Source organism: Camelina sativa, chromosome 16 (genome assembly GCF_000633955.1).
Source record: "Camelina sativa cultivar DH55 chromosome 16, Cs, whole genome shotgun sequence".
Taxonomy (NCBI): Eukaryota; Viridiplantae; Streptophyta; class Magnoliopsida; order Brassicales; family Brassicaceae; genus Camelina; species Camelina sativa.
This window is the reverse complement of record NC_025700.1, coordinates 21,261,779-21,280,434: the sequence shown is the minus strand read 5'-3', so window position 1 is coordinate 21,280,434 and position 18,656 is coordinate 21,261,779. Positions and strand designations below refer to the sequence as shown.

Sequence of the window (18,656 nt, the reverse complement as noted above, 5' to 3'; positions counted from 1 at the left end):
TTTTTTTTTTTTTTGGTAGGTGAGAGGGGACAACGTCCCTTCCAAATTTATTACGAAAGCTATAAAAAATTACACACGAGTTCTTTTCGAGAACGCAGTTCCTCTAGCATCCTCATCCAAAATAGAAACAACAGAAACAGGACAAGAATCAAACAAAACAATCCCGAGGGGCTGAGAGAAGGCATAGTTAGCCAATTCATCCGCCAGACGATTAGCCTCTCTATAACCATGAGAAATTCGGACAATCCAGTCCTTAGAGATAAAACCATAGCACATGCGTAATAGGATAGACAAGGGATGGGTCTCACTTATCCCTGTCTTTAGATATCCGACCACCAACTCCAAGTCTACTACAAAGAATGCTATGTTGTTATATTGTGTGTTCCACACCAAAAAAAATAAAAATAAAAATAGGGTGTTTTTTTGGTTTGTGCAAAAAAGATTTAAAATCATAAATATATAACGGAAGTCGGAGAAGATCCCCCAAAAATGTCGGTAACGGTTATAAAGAGAAGAGAAAGATTAAAGACGATAATACTAATAAGTTAATGAAAAGGTCAAATTAGTTGGTCCAAAATATATGGAAACGAACCGACCACGTCTCACTGTTTACTTTGCGGACTAAGCACACTTAGCTAATGTGTCTTCATTTTCTCCGGAAGTAAAATACAATTATTGATGAACAAATTTTTTACTGTATGAAAATTAATATACCACAGAGTCAGTAAGCAAACCAAGAAGATAATGTTTCTAAAAAAAAGTATATTATTAGTAAAGTGTATACTTATAAAGTAGTACGTCCACTAGATTTGAGAATTTATAGCACTGTCGACATTAGTTCTTACAAGCTTCAATTTGAAGAATTTTATCTTTGTTTTCACCAAATTAAGCTCATATGTATATAATATCGAGGAACATGTTCATACATTGAACTAAAGATGACTAGTTGGTCGTTAGGCTGGTCGTTAAAGTGGTTGAAATTTATGTTTTACATTCAACAGAACATAGTAATAAATAAATAAACAGATGAATATCCACTATAAGTATATGACTAATCTGGCTTGATATGGTGTGTAATTATTTCAACAGAGAATATATAACATGCAGATGGATTGACTGATTGATAGAAATAGAAATGGGTGCGCATACATGAAGGCCACTAATGTACTTTATTTTACCTTATAACAACAATTCAAAAATATTAATAATTAAGCTGAGATTTTTAGTCCATAGATTCGATTGCTGCAACATAAAAGAGACATAGATCACTCAGCACCATGTGATCTACTCCATTGTACCCTTCAAGACTTACTTAATCCAATAATATTTCTCTCTTTTTTCTTAACCTTTTCAGTTGTATATCAATTTGTTTTTTTGTAAACATATGCATGAGTAATTATAATGTTGTCAGTATTATTATTACTCGTCGATCTTACTAAAACAGTGGCACGGGGGACTGCATTTGGATAATAAATGGTTTTACTTTCCTCTTTTTAATAGAAAAATGGATCAATGATTAATTAACAAATATATTTATACAAACGCCACTTCCAAGTGTAGTCTCATGTGATCATGGACGGCTTTGCTTTTTATCAGCTATAAAAAAAAACTAAACTTTCTATAAAATTAATTTGAAAATTAGAAAGGTTCTTAAAATAATAATTTATGCCTATCTGAATTGTTTGGATATATATAGTATTGGTTAATTAAGTACTATTTTAGGGTGTATAATGGTGCAAGGGCTCTCTGCATGTGAAATAGTGGAAGCTGACCATTACATGTTAACTAATACTATACACCATAAAATAAAATGGAAAAGTATTAACGTCAATAATAGTAGCGAAACATATAATAGCTTAGAGAGATCCAAACAGCAAACAATTATCATAACTAGCAACTAGCAAAATCAAATAATTAAGATATAAATTCTAGAAGAACTCTACGACAAGCTTTGATAATTTACGTTATATCAAATATAAATTCATATCTGAAACTTCTTATAGAAAAATTGAAGCAAAAAAGAGATACACCGACATATGGGAGAATGGAATCAATCAATGAAAATTTCGTAATCTATTAAAATTAAAATTCGTGTTAGCTAGAAACATATATTTCAACATAAATAACACGAATTCGATGTCAAAACTAAAGAAAACAAACGGAATAAACCATCTATATATATTTTGCTTACTAAAGTACACTGTACGATTAGGGATATTACATCAGCACATTGTGAAACAAAAAACAAAGATAAGTTATTTTGTTGTGGGAGATTTACAAAAATACTAGTATAAAATAATTATACAAGTTACAAACACATCGTTACGCCTTATTTATTTTAAAATTATCACTAGCCAATTGGTAGGTGTTGTCAAATAAAATATTTATTGTGAAAGCAACCTTGTATAAAAATAAAATGAAATAAAAACCAATCTTCATCAAAAAAGTGGTGGAACAAATTATGCTTAACGTTTGATTATGAATATATATATTTTTTTTGATTATGAATATTAATATGGTAGAGTAGTGGTATTTTTGAGTAGATTTTACTGTGTTTGATTTTTTTTTTTTTTTTTAATAAGTCCATCAGAAATTAGTAAATGATATTTGAGAAAATTAACCACACTTCAATTTTTGGACATGAGCTAATCCTACTCTATTTTATCTAAGAAAAAACTTGACACAAAATTATAAGATTCGATCACAGTTGGTAATATTGATCTCAACCTCTGTTTTGATTTTTTTGTTTGTTTAATTACTTCACCTCTGCTTTGATAATAATTGAAAATGATATACATATATAGAGAGTCTATGTTATTGTGCTCATTATTCAGACAAAGGCATTGAGATGGATAAGGACAAAAAGAGGCATCACCTGCTCATGTGTACAGCAGAGATGGCTGTGCTGTACAGACAATATTTTCCACTAATAACCTTTCCTCCAATTTCATAAATTTTTATTTTTTCTCATAGTTATCTTATATATAAAATGCTCCATGTTCCCCTAATTTTGTCCACGTACCATGAAAACAAAACCTATTAATTATTTTGGATATAATTAGCTAACCTATTATTACTTTCCACGTTCATATCTCTCATAAGCTAGCTATAAAAAGGCAATAACTTGAATAAAATAAATAAAAACATATCTCTGTCGCTTTCTTCTTATGCTAAGTTAATCATAAATATGAATAATCTCATGATCTTAAGTCATCAAGAGGTATAATTAGTCTGTATGATCAATTTCAGACAGGAGTAAGTAGCCACTTTAATTTATGGTTTTTGACCTAATCTAATAGTACCACTTTATCTTCGGAATAATCTTGTTTCTTTTTGTAACTTTTTAAGTCAAAAAAACAAAATACTAGTATTAGCTATGCCTTTTGACCTAACCGTTAAATACTTGATTAATTAGCACTTGACAAAATTGATAGCGGATTCACACATAACTCTCGTACTCGTAGCATACTGCATACAACACTTTTATAATCGGTTGAACTATGCATTGCTTTCAGAGAAGTCGGTTCAAATTATGTTTATTTTATTAAAACTGATAATTAAGGGTCAAACCGGTAATTATAGCACTTGAAAGAGAACAGTCAAAGCCTGGTGAGATCAGTGCGGTTCATTAATGCCAAGGATTATTTATGCAAATGTATATTTTAATTCCTTAATCTTTAACTTATTTTTTTGAAAAATAACTTATTTTTTCTAATACATTAAAAGTCAAGAAGATGTGCATCCCATGTTATTATTATCTTTTTTAGTATGATGAAATCATGAAACTGTAATATTCAACGGTTGTATTGTAGCTATGCATGCTTAACATTAAAATAAAATAAAATAAACATAACGTAAATTAAATTAAATAGTCAACTGTTCATTGTTACGTTTTTCTTTGAATTTCATTTTTTATTACACATAAAGGGGAAATTTTAAGAATAGTATAAATGGAGGCCTAAGCTTTCCATAATCTTCACAACTAAATCTGATTACAAAAACAGAGTCGTATTTGACTTACCCAAAACAGAGCCTTTTGTCTTAAACACACCTCTCTTTCTCTCTCTCTCTCTCTTTGTGGATCTGAAATGGCGATTCCTGTTATCGATTTCTCCAAGCTCAATGGCGAAGAGAGAGAAAAGACACTGTCTGAAATCGCTAAAGCTTGCGAAGAATGGGGATTTTTTCAGGTTCGGATCTTCAAAATAAAAACAGAACATTCTATTTTCTCTTCTCTCTGTTTTTATGTGCTTATATCTCTGTGTGTTTGTGTGCTTATAGCTGATGAACCATGGGATTCCATTGGAGCTTCTGAACAAGGTGAAGACGCTGAGCGCAGAGTGCTACAAAAAAGAGAGAGAAGAAGCATTCAAGACCTCAAGTCCCGTGAAGTTGCTCAACGAGTTGGTTCAGAAAACTTCTGGCGAGAAACTCGAAAACGTTGACTGGGAAGATGTCTTCACTCTCTTGGACCATAACCAAAACGAATGGCCATCCAACACTTCTGGCCTCAAGTAAACACTTTCTTCTCTCTAAACTACTCAAAATCTTTCAAACCCGTTTTTAAAAATCTCAACTTTATATGTTTTTTCAAAAAAAAAAAAACAGAGAGGCGATGGGAGAATACAGAGAAGAAGTGAGGAAGCTAGCAAGCAAAATGATGGAAGTGATGGATGAGAATTTGGGTTTGCCTAAAGGTTACATAAAGAAAGCTTTCAACGAAGGAATGGAAGATGGAGAAGAGACAGCTTTCTTTGGCACCAAAGTCAGCCATTACCCACCTTGTCCTCACCCGGAGCGCGTCAATGGCCTCCGAGCTCATACTGATGCAGGAGGTGTCGTTTTGCTGTTCCAAGACGATGAATATGACGGCCTTCAAGTCTTGAAAGACGGCGAGTGGATCGATGTTCAGCCTCTACCTAACGCCATTGTTATCAACACTGGTGATCAGATTGAAGTTCTTAGCAACGGGAGGTAGTTCTCTTAATCTTCTACCAACCAAAACCATATTCTTGGCTATTCTTTTTTTTCCAACCACATGCATAAATTGATTTTGAAGCCGAGTGGTGACACACAACCACAACACTCGTACACAAATGTTTTGAGATTTTGAGTTTAAGGTTTTAACCATAATGGGTATGGCAGGTACAAGAGCGCGTGGCACAGGGTGTTGGCAAGGGAGGAAGGAAACCGAAGGTCCATAGCTTCCTTCTACAATCCGTCGTACAAGGCCGCGATTGGGCCGGCTGTGGTGGCGGAGGAAGGAAGTGAGAACAAGTACCCAAAGTTTGTGTTTGGAGATTACATGGATGTCTATGCAAACCAGAAGTTCATGCCTAAGGAGCCTCGTTTTCTAGCTGTAAAATCTCTCTGATTGTAATCTTCTTTTATTTTTTACAGTATTTATCACTGTTTTATCTTACCCCGTTATGTATTTGCCAAATTATATAGATGAAAAATTTGGTATCTTTTCCCCTGGTTTTGTATTTTGTTTTTGTTTTTCCATGTGATGTATGAATCTTTGTTGTGACTTATGTTCTTAGTTGATGAATATAAGTGTGTGTGTGTGTGCCTTTCTTTGACTCTTGCAGTTGATTAAAATTAGAGGAAAAACATCATATTAGTAACCTTGAATATTTTTTGTTCTTAAATGAAGAAGATCTAGTAAGTTGCAAACCTTATCATATAGGTGCTGTAAGTTGCTAACCTGGATCTGGATACCATTATAAGAAAAGTTACAAGCAACAAATATTATTTACCTCACATTCGTCAACAGATACTCTATCGGTGATCTCATTGTACTTTATGAAAAACGAAAAGAAAAAGAACTGTGATCTGCATATATATTGTTTGATGTGGCTATTGTCTCTTTAATGGATGTTTTTGAAATATTACACTGTACTATATCAAAAAGGAAAAGAAAAAGAACTGTCATCTGCATATATTGTTTGATGTGGCTATTCTCTCTTTAATGGATGTTTTTCCAACACTACACTGTACTTCTCATCAGTACGCTGACACACGTTTGCTGTTTCTATCTCAACGAGCACCTCCCCTTGTCTCTTTACGTTATGCTGCTTCGTGTTCTAACTCTGTCTATAAGCATCTGCCTTCCTGAAAGATCTTCCTCGTAACTAACAACCTGCAACATTTCTTGTAATTTTAGGCTTGTAAAAACGCATGCAGATATAAAGATACAACAAGGAGATATTTTATAACAAGATATTTCTTTTTCCTTTTTTTATAATTTAACAAGGTATTTTAACTAGTAGGATTTTGAATTGAAATAGAACTGCACATGAAAAGAAGGACACACCTCTGGTTTACAAAGGTTTTTCGTGCAATTTCGTTTTAAATTCAAAACTCAGATTCAGAGACTCAACTATTAACAAAACATGAAAGCTTCAATAATGGAATCTCAAAGTTATAATAAGAGCAAGAGTTACATATTAACCTGCGATTCTGTCTGCGTCTCACTAAAGTTTCCGTAAGTGCCTGTAGTTACTTTTCCTGGAGGACTGCCCATGTCGTCATTCTTATGTACCCTGGAAAACACATCAGAGTTTGGTAGGCAAACATGAATTCATATAGGAGCAGCATTAAGATTTGAGACAGTCTTTTCTCAAATCCATTTCACATCATTAATTTGCTTACACTCAGTCATCATTGCACACCATTAACCTGCTTACACTCCCTACGTAGAACATTATGGTGGATACATTCCCTTAATACAGTCATGATACACTATTATAGTACAATACAGTGATAGTTTAGATTGGGGAATCAAACAAGACGAAAGAGATTATGAGATTCATGAAGATATGCGTATTTAGACCCAAGCAAACTTGTGTCCGTCAAGTTCTTTATGATTCACAGCATTTGAGGTTGAGAACCAAAAACAATATATGCAAAATGCGGATTTGTATTTAATGAGTGTAAGTACCTGTTTATCCAGTGTCTAGACAGCCCAGTGACAGAGTGATTTCCCGTATTGTATTGTTCACTAGTTGAAAAAAGCTGTTTTATCATCAAGGAGTCAAACAATGACAAATATTGATGACTCGGAGAAAAAAAAAGACAAGAAGATTGAATGAACACACAAACTGTAAGGATACAGTCTTTTCTGAAATCCTCCCAGGAGACTTCTGATCTTGAAACTAAACAGAAGACCAGAGGTGAATACTGGGAAAAGATTACTTGGATTGAAAAATTGAAGAAAGAAGTATATAGTACTCACTTTACTTGCCTGCTCCACCAGATCCTCAATAGTATCAGCCACATCTGGATCTTCACGACTACTTGCTGTATCATTTCCAGAGACATTGCCTTCTCCGGACTTCGAAGGGCGATCACAATTGCTTGGAGGCTCTCCCACAGAAAACACATGCCTTTCTTGACCATCTTTGAAAAGTTTTGCCTTCTTAGACGGAAAAGTCTGTTCCCTTCCAGCTTCTCCAAGTCTGTTATTTACTTCACCTTTACCGTTTTTGCCAGAAAATTCTTGAATATATTCCCTCTCTTCAGATTGGCTTACAAGTAGAGACACATGACTTTCTTGACCATCTTTGAAAAGTTTTGCCTTCTTAGACGGAAAAGTCTGTTCCCTTCCAGCTTCTCCAAGTCTGTTATTTACTTCACCTTTACAGTTTTTTCCAGAAAAATCTTGAATATATTCCCTCTCTTCAGAGTGGCTTACAAGTAGAGACACATCACTTTCTTGACCATCTTTGAAAAGTTTTGCCTTCTTAGACGGAAAAGTCTGTTCCCTTCCAGCTTCTCCAAGTCTGTTACTTACTTCACCTTTACCGTTTTTGCCAGAAAAATCTTGAATATATTCCCTCTCATCAGAGTGGCTTACAAGTAGAGACACATTGTCCCTCGAGGACATTGGCAAAAAATGTGTATGAAATTGACTTGCGCCAGAACCTGCTTCTCTGTCTTGAGTTGTCAATTCCTTTGGATGGAAGTTGTCTGGACTAACAACTTGATTCTACACATCAGAAATATAAAAAGGACTATCCGTTAAATTTAAAGATTTATGTCAACAAAACTATTTCAAAGATATAGAAGCCCTGGAGTCCCACCTGTCTAACACATTCATAAACCCAGTCAGGTGTCACGGAAACTATTCCCCATTTGGAAGCTGTCTCATACTTACGTCCGTTAGCATAGTGGCATAGCAAGTGAGTCACTTTCTTGGTTAGTTTTTTCAAAAATTTTGCTCCAAGTACATAACACAAATTTGACAGGAGTTTTATATCCTTGTCGTCATGTTGGGAACTACAAATGCAAAATCTTTCGAATCCAGGCAAAGGTGTCTGGCATGGAAGAGGTGAGTAGACGATATGACTACTAACAGCAAGTAAACAACCATCCTACATCATCAAGATAACAACTTAGACAATAAGCCTGAAAAATGAAGCATCAAAAGGATATAAACGGTTTAAATGAATGATGGTATGGCAGTTGGACACAGAGTACACCAGAATAAACGATACAATCAGTAATAACAGATGATAGCTGAGAAGAATAATACCTCTAAACAAGATCGAACCCAATGACTTGAGACATAGCTAATTTGGGTAGTCCAGGCACTTCGGAACCCACCATGGGATTCAATAGTAAAATCTGCGCTATTTATCAAAGGATCATTCACCACCACTTCTCCTCCACCTTGATTCACCCATTCCAAGATTTCAGGTCGCTGCACAATTTTGTAACACATCAATGAATAGACCTCGAAGATGTATTCTCAGACAAGAAACTAGTGCAAGACAAGGAAACCTGATTCTTCGAATAACCACGTACCCGATCTTCAGGAAAAGAATGCGAGAAACAAAATGTCTTCCCCTTAAATACAGATGACATTGTTTCATTCACGTTTTGACCATTGAATTCACATTGATTACTCTGCTGTTCTTTTCTTTTACTAGTTACAGGGGAAATAAGTGTTTCTTTTTGCTTGGGTGATACTATTTTCCTTTCCGCATGAATCTCATCTTTCCTGGCAAATTCCTGCACTGCTTCTTTACTTCCCAGAGAAGTTGCTGGCCCATTTGAAACATTGATACTCCTTGAAGATGAATCAAATGATCCCTTGGTCAAGTATGCAGAATCTGCGCAAAAACAAGTCAGTTAGAGAACTGTAATACAACGCATTGATATGTTTTAATGCATCTTGGATAGATGACATGTGTCCGCGATAATATAAAAATGGTTAAATGAGACGACAACAGACCTCTTGGAAGAATCAAGTGGTTAGCAATATATATTTTATGAACTGGAATTTCTTTTTTCTCACGATCACAATCTTCAAGCCAACTGGGTGTGACTACTTGAACGACACCAGAAGCTGCAATACTCCTCACCTCTCTTTTCTCACTGCAAATGAATAAATTGTGTAAAGATCAAAAAATAAACAGAGAATATGCTTAGAGAGACCCACCCAATAGTACTGGATCAATGCTACAAGAGAAAGAAAAAAAGAAGGAGAAAGCTATTAGGGAAAAAAACAATCCCTCTGGCAGTGCAAAGATTGCGGTTACCTCTCTGAAGGAGTTCCAACAACAATATGAGTCATTCTTTCGTTAAGCAGCATATACCAGGATCCACCACCTCTACGGACCAACTTAACAAGTCTACGCATTTCAGAAGCTTCAAAACCAAGCAGAAAAAATTTACAATCTGATAAGTACAGGTCATTGTCTTCCGATTCTGAATCTCTGGCAGTACAACCATCAATATCTTGCTCTTGCGGCCTTGTATGTGGGCCTTCACTTGGTTCTTTAACATCGGTACTGGGGTTCATGGAAGTGGAAAAAATATTTTGTGAGGCAGAAGCTTCTATATCTGAGTCTCTAGACTGAGCACAAGAAGCATATGAATCTGCCACAGACACAGACACAGCTGTGGGCAAAGGAAACTTTTCTTGAACATTATGATGGATTCCTATATCACGCAACCCTCGTGCCAAGGGTATGGAACTAAGAACAGGATATGACTCCTCACTGAGACAGACTGCGCATATCAAGGTGACATATCAGTATTGATGAATCTGTTAACTAATAGAGAGCCAATATACTGATCAGTACGAGAATGTATAAAACGCAGAAGCACCAAACATCACCTTTTCTATCGATGGACTGCTGAAACCATTTCCGTGTGACAATTTGAATGTGACCCCATTTTCGAGCAACTTTGTATTTGTCACCTTCAGCAGCGTATGGCAGTGTCAAGGAATCAATTTTCATTAAAGTCCAAACAACGAGATTTCAAACTTTAGTGATCAGGAACCCGATTATCTACATATCAACTGCGTAATGGTTATAGTCACATATCTTGTAACTTAAGCCCTGACTGCTAATTTTAACAGCACAACTGAATGCGCCCGAAAATCATTGTATGACCTAGGATTAGCAGATTATTAAAAAAAAAAATCAAAGGATATATCAGCGATCAGATGTGTACAACTCCTTGTTAGCTCACCAGAGTAGCTCCCTCCATATTCTGAAATAACCTTCTCCATTCCCTTACGCTCATCTGATAATAAGTCACTGATTAACTATCAACAAAGAACCTGATTCAAATATATTTAATAAACCGGTTCTCTAACCTCCTGGAATTCTTGTGACACAGATTGTCAATCCAGAAAAAGGAGGAACCTTATATGGTTCCTGGGGAACCACACGGTGCTCGGTCCAACACTGATGTAACCAATTCAGTGTAACAACTGGCTTCTTCTGAGTATTCAGAGCCCACTGCAAGTTAAAATAATAAAATATATTTAGCTGAAACAATGAAATAGGCATAACTGGTTTTGAACAGCTTCCTCAAGAATCTCATCAGTTTACTTTGCTCTAGGATATAAAATATAAAGATAAGTCCTCGGAGGCACGAGGCTGACTCAAAACAATTTCAGAAAAGAATTATTTACATCATCCAGCAACCATCTGACAATGAACAGAGCAGATATAAACCTGCCCTAGAGCTAAAGTATTATTTACATCATCCAGAAACTATCTGACAATGAACAAAGCAGAATTCATCAATAGGGAGGAAGAGTGGAAGATAACAACGTATATATAGAGGCTTTCATTAGGAGCATTTTACATCTTTACTTTCGCGAATAGGCCTCTCTTCTTCTATTGTAGGCACTATGCACTGATGGAAAAATGTAATACTCAAATGCACGAAGCGAAAGATCAACAGCCAGTGTCAACAGAGAAAAAAATCATCTTTGTCTCTATCGACATACCCTAGTGGCTAATTGGAGTAAAGTTAAATGAACTGTAAAACACTTTTAGTTAATCTAACATAATTCGAATAATCTTCTGAGATGCATGATGAAAAACAGCAGCATTGATATGTTAATAAAGAAGCTAGTTATAATCTACAGATGTGAACCTTCAGAAGGTAAAAAAAATATTGATGGCAATCTTTGAACAATAGACCTTGTACTTAGCAGCCAAGACATTTTTGACAATGACGAAGTTGACATCAGAAGAAGATTTGGAAAGAAACACTCCCCCCATGGAAGTAACCAACTCTCTGATCTTGACCTTCAAAAAAAATTGCAATCAACCAGTTAGGACTTACTAAGGAGGGATGAGTCCTTCAGAGCAACTGAAAACAATTCTCTAAAACAGAAATCAGTTTATTTAGTCTACATGCTTCTGACATTTTGAAAAGACATTTCCACTAGGTAAAAAGAGAAGTACCTTCTCATCCATCAGGAAACCAGAAGCAAGAACTTTCAGACCATCCATCGCTAGGCAACAAGTGAATCCCCCTTGTGGCAGCGGTCTACCCTCTTTTGCACAGGAGAGGGCACATTGCGGACCTGCCGCGCAATAATAAATAAAGCTCTTATTTAGAGAAAATTCACGAACACAGATCCAATTGATTTTTGAAGTGACAGGAAACATAAATAAATCTCATCTCACCAATCAAGTTACAACCCTTGGCTTTAAGATCCTTGAATTTCTCCTGCAAAACCCCCAAAACAATGGCAATAAGGGCAAATTGTTTCAGAAACATAGTCAATTGCAGTAATTTAGAAGAAAGAATAGAAAAAATTAAAATCGCACATGATCGGGAGAAGCGATGACATGAAAATCGGAGGGACCGCTCCGAGAGGGGTCGCAGCAGAGGAAGATTTCGGCACCGTTGAGCTTGAAAGCATCGAGAAGTGTATCGAAGACTTCAGGAGGAACCAGATTCCGAGACATAAAGACGTTGGAACCTTTAAATAGTTGCGTCGTCTTCATCGCCGCCGGGAAACCTAACCGCCGCGCGCACTAGTCGACTACTTTGTCAGAGCATCACGGTGGTTATTATGAGGAAATTGAAACCCTAGAATCGGCGGAAGAAGGTGGGATGCTCGAACCTTGAAGCATGACACGAGATTCCACAAGCCCGGTGAGTGAATCGGGACGTGTGGTAAACTGACTGGGACTGAGGCGGAACTCACAAATCGGGGGACGCGGGAATTTTTCAGTGAGCTTAATAATTTCTCTTTAGGGCTTTATTATGTTTTCTATGAAGTTTTCGTTTCCCAATTGGGCCGACGACAAATTTTCAGGTTAGTAAAAACGATTATCTTGCATTTTACGGATTTAAATAGATTAAATTTTACCATAGAAAGCCCGAAAATAATGAGTCTGACTACAATTTTAACAACACAGAGAATATTTTGCGTTTTAAAATATTTTGCCAATTAATATATATATATATATATATTTTTGGTCATTAATATATAAATATCTTCATTTTTGCGATCAACTGCAAAGAAAACCGAGCTTCTCTTAAAAACTTTTATGTTGTACAGAGGAGAGAGGACTCCGTCTTCTACGTGAGAAACGACTGGAGATAATCATAACTAGGCGCAAAAATTAGAAGCGACAGTAACCTACCTACCAAGAACAAAGGCAACGTTAGAGCCAGACTTTGACCCAAACAAAAAAACCTTAACAAAAACTAAGCCGGAGTACTTTAACTTGGCAGGTTCATTTCTGGAGGAGCTTGTGTCTGTGCCTGTGCCTATGCTTTGGCCTGGGGATGTGTCTGCTGCTTCAAGCCCAAAACCAGATGTTTCTCTGCAGGCAAGTGAGATTCTTTTTTACCTGTTTTTTTCTTTCTTTTGACAGTCTTTCCATTTGCTGCAGGGTTGCTCGAAGCTCCCTTTAGTTTCTCGTGTTGCTGCTTTGAATTGTCAGATTGACTGTGGACTAAGGATGTGGTGGTTTCACTAAGATCAACACTAGCTTTAACTCCAACACCTGAAGCCTTGTCGGGATAAGTAGTACCCTCTGACTTTTGGACCAGTTGTGTATGTTTCCCATTTGTTGTCTTCGTTTGATCCTTCAATAAATTAGGAGGCGAGGAATGAGAAAAATGAGAGAAATGTGCGATTATAAGAAATAGTCGAGATGATAAATGGATATTTTTCAAACCCATATGCTAGCAATTAGAAACAAATAGAAGCTATGGCGTAAAAAGCTGATAAATAGTTAATTACCATCTCTTTCCCGAGGTTTCCTTTCAATGCTCTCCGCCTTTCCTTTTCCCGACAAATGGCACGCTTGATCTCACGATTGTCCATTAAACTATTTGGCCAGAGTTCAGCTAGCTGGAGGAAGAAATCAATCCAAAAGAAGATCAATCAGGAAGATATAATAAATTTTAGGCAAGGTCTAGTCTACTAATTTTGAATGGACTTGAAAAGCAAATAGACCACGAGTGTCAGGGAAGGCGAGTAACTTACATTTGCATAAAGCTTTCTGATCTGAGAACTCGAATCTTCATCCAATCCCTAGTATTACCAAAACCAGAGCAGAAACTGTGTTTAAATTTCGATTCTGCAGCTAACAAGTTGGAAAACATTTTAACGTAAAATTATGAAAGATATTAGTTACCTCAACAAAGTTGTCATATAGATCACACAATTTTCCCTCCAGCGCCGCATCCATGACAAACTTCTTCAAAGGTGGCTTTCCAACAGAGCCAACATCCAGAAAATCATCTGACGTTCCAGCTTCTTGATTGTTTGCCTGTAAAACAATTTATGTTAGCGCATTAATAATATCAGATGTGTCTCAATGTGTCAATGAAAGGAGAGATATAAGTGCTTAGCCCACGGCGGACCATTATCAGAGAGAACTCTGAGTTCCGTGCATCATTGAAAATGGGATGTTTAAATCCAAAAAAATATAGAGAAAAACAAAAGATCTACACATAATACCATATACGAAGTTCCTTTGAAAATCAGATCAGGGATACTATTAGAGCATAAGAGAGAGAACCTGTGATTCCATTAGTGGAATTCGTGTTTTTAGCATCTCGATAACTTCATTCTTGATCTGTTGAAATCTCGTATCTTTTTCTCGATTTGCATTATCACCCGACTCAATCATGAGTTTCAAGTTCCTCTGTAACAATAATCATTACTAAACCGTAAGAGCTTGCGCTCCTTCGCTAATAAACGCTTATCTTGTTAGCTTTTTCTGAAATGAAAGAGCTTTCACCTGAAACTTGAAAAATCTAACTACTCTAATGCCTCAGTAAGAATCACAACTCCATTCCGATAACAAGTCTCAGTATGGAAGATATAGAGATGATTACCTTAAGTGATCTAATCTGTATTAGATGACCAACAATGTTCATGAGACGATTGATTAACTCTCCTGATACATTCCCTTGGCTCCCCTGCTTCAAGAAAAGAAAAATTCACACTTCTCAACACCTCTGGAAGATTATTGAAATATACACACACACACACATCAGAAGTGTTTGATTACCGCAATTCTAGCAACTTTAGCAAGCTTCAACTTTACATCTATTGGCAATCTCCTCTTCACTGCTTGGGATGAGATATCAGCGCCTTGATTCTCTGTCGCAGCAGGAGGGCTTGCTGCAATAAATTGGAAATTATAATTTGCTAAATGGTATTTAGCTTTGCATGCATGTAAATACATCGAACATTTGAAACTCACATTCAGCGACCACCTTCTCCAATTCCCTGATGGCTTTCTCAAGAGTCGAGGATTTAGGTCTGACAATTGAACCACTTTTTTTCTGAATAGAGAAAGTTATTACAGAATTAAGAGAAAATCGATGTATAATATGCAAGAAAAAAAAGCATGGAAGCTAATATTAGCCAGGAAGATCAACCCAGAGTGGAGATGAAAACTAGAGCAACAGAAGTACAGAACAAACGTTTAGTGGGTGTCAGCCTAACAGCATGACTCATAAATGCCAACTAATACATGAACTCTCTGGATTGAATGCTAAAACTTCCACAATTAAAGATGATTCTGCAGTCTAAAAGATTAGAGAAATCACTCTTGGAGATGTAGAAGATGAAAGACCCCAAATACATGCTTACTTCAAATTTCAGACTAACTAAAATGAGGACACTTATATACTTATGGAAAGTACTTAACAGTTTATTGGAATAGATTTTTTTGCTTACTGTTGCAATGTTCAGGTCATGCATGCCACTGTTTTCTTGCTGACAGACTACTGTTGATTTTGCCGAAACATTTGGTCGAGATTTTCCTGGAAGGGAGTTGGATTCTTGATGAGCATTTTTGCTGCTGCAAATTGGATGGAGGGGGGCAGAAGATTCAGCTGCCTTTGACTTCGGACTTGTGGAGTTCCTTGGCTGATGATTCGCTTCATCAGTATGGGGAATTGAGTCCGGCACTGTCTTTGAATCGTTGGAAATGTTCTTCAAAGAGGGCTCAGGAACAGCTGATTGATCCTGTACATTCACATTCATATAATCAATCGTCTAGTCTGGAACTCTAAAAGAAAATAGATTCAAAAAGTTATTTGCAAGTAAGGGTGCTACCTTTCCCTCAGCCGTCTTGGCCATCTTGGCTTGTTTTCTGGATACATCAACAACATCGCCGCAAGGTTTTGCTGATTTTTTCCTTCGCCTTTTCTTTGGTTTCTGGTTTGAAGTTGTTGGTTCACTGTTGTACAAAGGAATCACAATTTAGAAAAATCAGTAAATGGAATATAGCCTATTCATAGGGAAACTGAGAAACCTGAATAAAATATTTCTGCCCTCAGGAAACACTGCATAAACCCTTATTAGAGGGAAAGTAAAGGTGATACCAATATTTCCAAATAATTATGCTTCCATTGCCTACTTTCACAACATTATCACCAAATGAAAACAGACAAAAAGTAATGTGACAACATACACCAAAAAGTGGACAAGAAACTTACATCCGTTCTAATTTTCCTCTACTGATAAAAAATCCATCATGCTTAATTGGCGAATTATCAACCTCAAAATAATCATCCTACAATGGAATGCAAAGATATGATGTTTCAGGTATCAATATACGCATAGATCACATAAGAAAACCATATGAAGGATATCTATACTAACCAATTCAGCGTCATCGATAAATGAATCTTCAGTGTCATACTCGTCATCATCTGGGGCACCACCTAGCTCTTCCCCATCACTACTATCTCTACCCTGAAATACATTTTATTAAGAAGTATAAGGTAATTAGAAACCTGTGGGAAAAGCAGTGCTAACGCATGGTATGAAAATATTCTGAGTAAACAATCAAACATTCATCTAACTTGTAAAGATGATAAAAAGTGGAACGAACCATGTAGAGCCTCTCAATCTTCTGTATAACGGTGTTAAAACGATAGGCTTGAGGTTGGCCAGCCACTTCATTATCTGTTGGTGCCTTCTACATTTGATTTTTATCAATAAAATCATTAGCAAAATGAAAAATAGCATGCAAGAAAACCGCAAGCAGCCCTAATTTGCTTATGCGCTCTTAAGATTCATGCTTTTCACAAACCACGAAAATAGCTGTTCAAGACTCTGGTTCGGATCAATCACAATTGAAATTAACGAGGTTGCAACTATGCAAATCTAAAAGCAAGTCGAATTACACGCCAAGACTAGACAATTTAATCACAACCCTAGCTCCAAAACCCAATGTCAAGGAGAATTTCCCAATTCAGCTCCCGGATACACGAGACAAGGGTCAAGAAAATTACAAGAGCAGAGAGATTCTGAGTATACATATATGCATGTAAGAGCTAAAAACTCACCCGAGCAAGGGGAAACTCGAAGTTAGGGTTAGCATTGAGAGACGGGTCGGGGGACGAAGGAAACAAGCCGTTCTCCTTGGTAGCCTCATACATAAGCTTCTTCCACGATACGTAATTCGTCTCCTCAAGACGAAGCTCAACCTTAAGTAAATTCCGATCACCAGCAGTCAATACCTCAGACGAGATATCACACGGTTCGCCGGGATTTGAACCGTCATCGGTAGAGACCTTTGGTTGCCCCATTAGTGAATCGGGTCGGGTCGGGTCAGAGTTAGGACTCTGTAGAGACCCGGATCGGAGACGAAGGAACTCTGGTGAAAAAAAGAATCAAGGAGTGGGGGAATTATGATGAATTGTGGAGACGGCTCCCAGAGAGAGAGAATTTTGGAGCTGAGAAGATGATTTTTTTTTTTTTGTTAGAACATTGCGCGGGATATACCCAGCAAACGACGCTTCGTAAGCTTTTTTCTTTTTTTCTCGTGAACAGATTTTTTAATTATTACTATTTATTTATTCTGCCTCTCGAAAATTGGATCTGTTTTTCTTTTCTAGTCAAATGCAATATGCAGATATGAATGTTTGAAGTCACTTTGTTAAAAAAAAAAGTCACTTTGTTAAAAAAGCAAAACTAGAAAACAATGTATCATTTTTTCAAAAGTGATTAATAAGCATTAGTATGAAAATAATAATGGTTAAGAGGTGTATCTATTGGGCAAAAATGATTTTCATATTTATCTTTTGGTTTATAGAAGTTAAGTTTTTATTTTACATTAATAAAAGATTAAATTAATTACGGAAATGCCAAGTATCATTATTATTTGTTGTTGGTCAACTTTATTTTGGATTAATATGAAACATCTAAGTACAAGGAGTTTTCATATGTAAAGGAAGATTTATAGTAGTAATTTACTATAATCAAGATATCAATTTGAATTTATTTAATTATAGTGGATTATATATGTAAAGGGGAAAGCTGTTTGACCAGAAAAAAAAAAAGAAGGAAAATTTCCAATTTACCTGTACTCACCAAAATATCTAAAAACACACTAATATCATTCGAATTTGCTAAGGTATTCATATCTTCCTTATAGATGTATAAATATACATTGTAATGTATATTTATCACATATTCATATTTTCTTCTCTTCGGTTAATTACTCTATGATACATATATATCACCTTTCTCTATAGTCTATATAGGAAATCATCAACTTTTTTTTTTTTTTTGACAACAACAACTCATTGGCTCATACAAGTAAGTCTAAAGGAACATTGTTTACCAAACACGATTAGGAACGAACACGTCATACTTGTCCGCGTTACCTGAGTACAGAGAATTAACACTAATGTAAAAGAGATAAACTCCTCCTTATCAAACTAATTTTTTTCAAAATAAGGCTTGAAAGTTGGTTATTCGGAAGGCAAGATACCATTTTCATTAAGTCCGAACAGTCTGTAAAAAAACACAACATTCGGATTGTACAAAAGAGAAGCTAATAGAAAAAATTATCATTATACAAAAAAGCTAATAGAAAATTTTATTTTTAAGAGATGTCAAATACTGTCGT

General features: G+C 36.0%; 3 protein-coding genes across 7 annotated transcripts; 1 reads left to right on the top strand and 2 right to left on the bottom strand.

The window, feature by feature from the left end:
• Positions 3,975–5,582, top strand: LOC104751628 (1-aminocyclopropane-1-carboxylate oxidase 5). Its single transcript, XM_010473623.1, has 4 exons — positions 3,975–4,190; positions 4,282–4,514; positions 4,609–4,974; positions 5,146–5,582. Exons 1-4 carry the CDS (start codon positions 4,089–4,091, stop codon positions 5,372–5,374), a joined length of 930 nt encoding a protein of 309 aa, XP_010471925.1. The 5' UTR covers positions 3,975–4,088; the 3' UTR covers positions 5,375–5,582.
• Positions 5,819–12,510, bottom strand: LOC104751627 (DNA topoisomerase 2-binding protein 1-like). Its single transcript, XM_010473620.2, has 17 exons — positions 12,087–12,510; positions 11,943–11,985; positions 11,718–11,839; positions 11,451–11,558; positions 10,613–10,757; positions 10,448–10,539; positions 10,127–10,220; positions 9,546–10,017; positions 9,239–9,381; positions 8,809–9,116; positions 8,537–8,704; positions 8,085–8,375; positions 7,238–7,990; positions 7,116–7,157; positions 6,944–7,017; positions 6,455–6,545; positions 5,819–6,142 (listed from the first exon to the last, which is right to left on the bottom strand). The coding sequence occupies exons 1-17, from the start codon at positions 12,264–12,266 to the stop codon at positions 6,065–6,067; spliced, it is 3,204 nt and encodes a 1,067-aa protein (XP_010471922.1). The 5' UTR covers positions 12,267–12,510; the 3' UTR covers positions 5,819–6,064.
• LOC104751626 lies at positions 12,782–17,558 on the bottom strand. Of its 5 annotated transcripts, XM_010473617.2 has the most exons (15): positions 17,089–17,558; positions 16,632–16,718; positions 16,400–16,492; positions 16,234–16,310; positions 15,851–15,974; positions 15,470–15,760; positions 14,991–15,072; positions 14,796–14,908; positions 14,620–14,706; positions 14,301–14,426; positions 13,914–14,048; positions 13,763–13,810; positions 13,517–13,627; positions 12,990–13,359; positions 12,782–12,911 (listed from the first exon to the last, which is right to left on the bottom strand). In XM_010473617.2, exons 1-14 carry the CDS (start codon positions 17,329–17,331, stop codon positions 13,039–13,041), a joined length of 1,938 nt encoding a protein of 645 aa, XP_010471919.1. In that variant the 5' UTR covers positions 17,332–17,558; the 3' UTR covers positions 12,782–12,911; positions 12,990–13,038. The 5 variants fall into 5 exon arrangements, with proteins under 5 accessions (XP_010471919.1, XP_010471918.1, XP_010471920.1 ...); XM_010473616.2 differs by having other exon boundaries at positions 12,782–13,359; XM_010473618.2 differs by having other exon boundaries at positions 12,782–13,359; positions 14,620–14,703.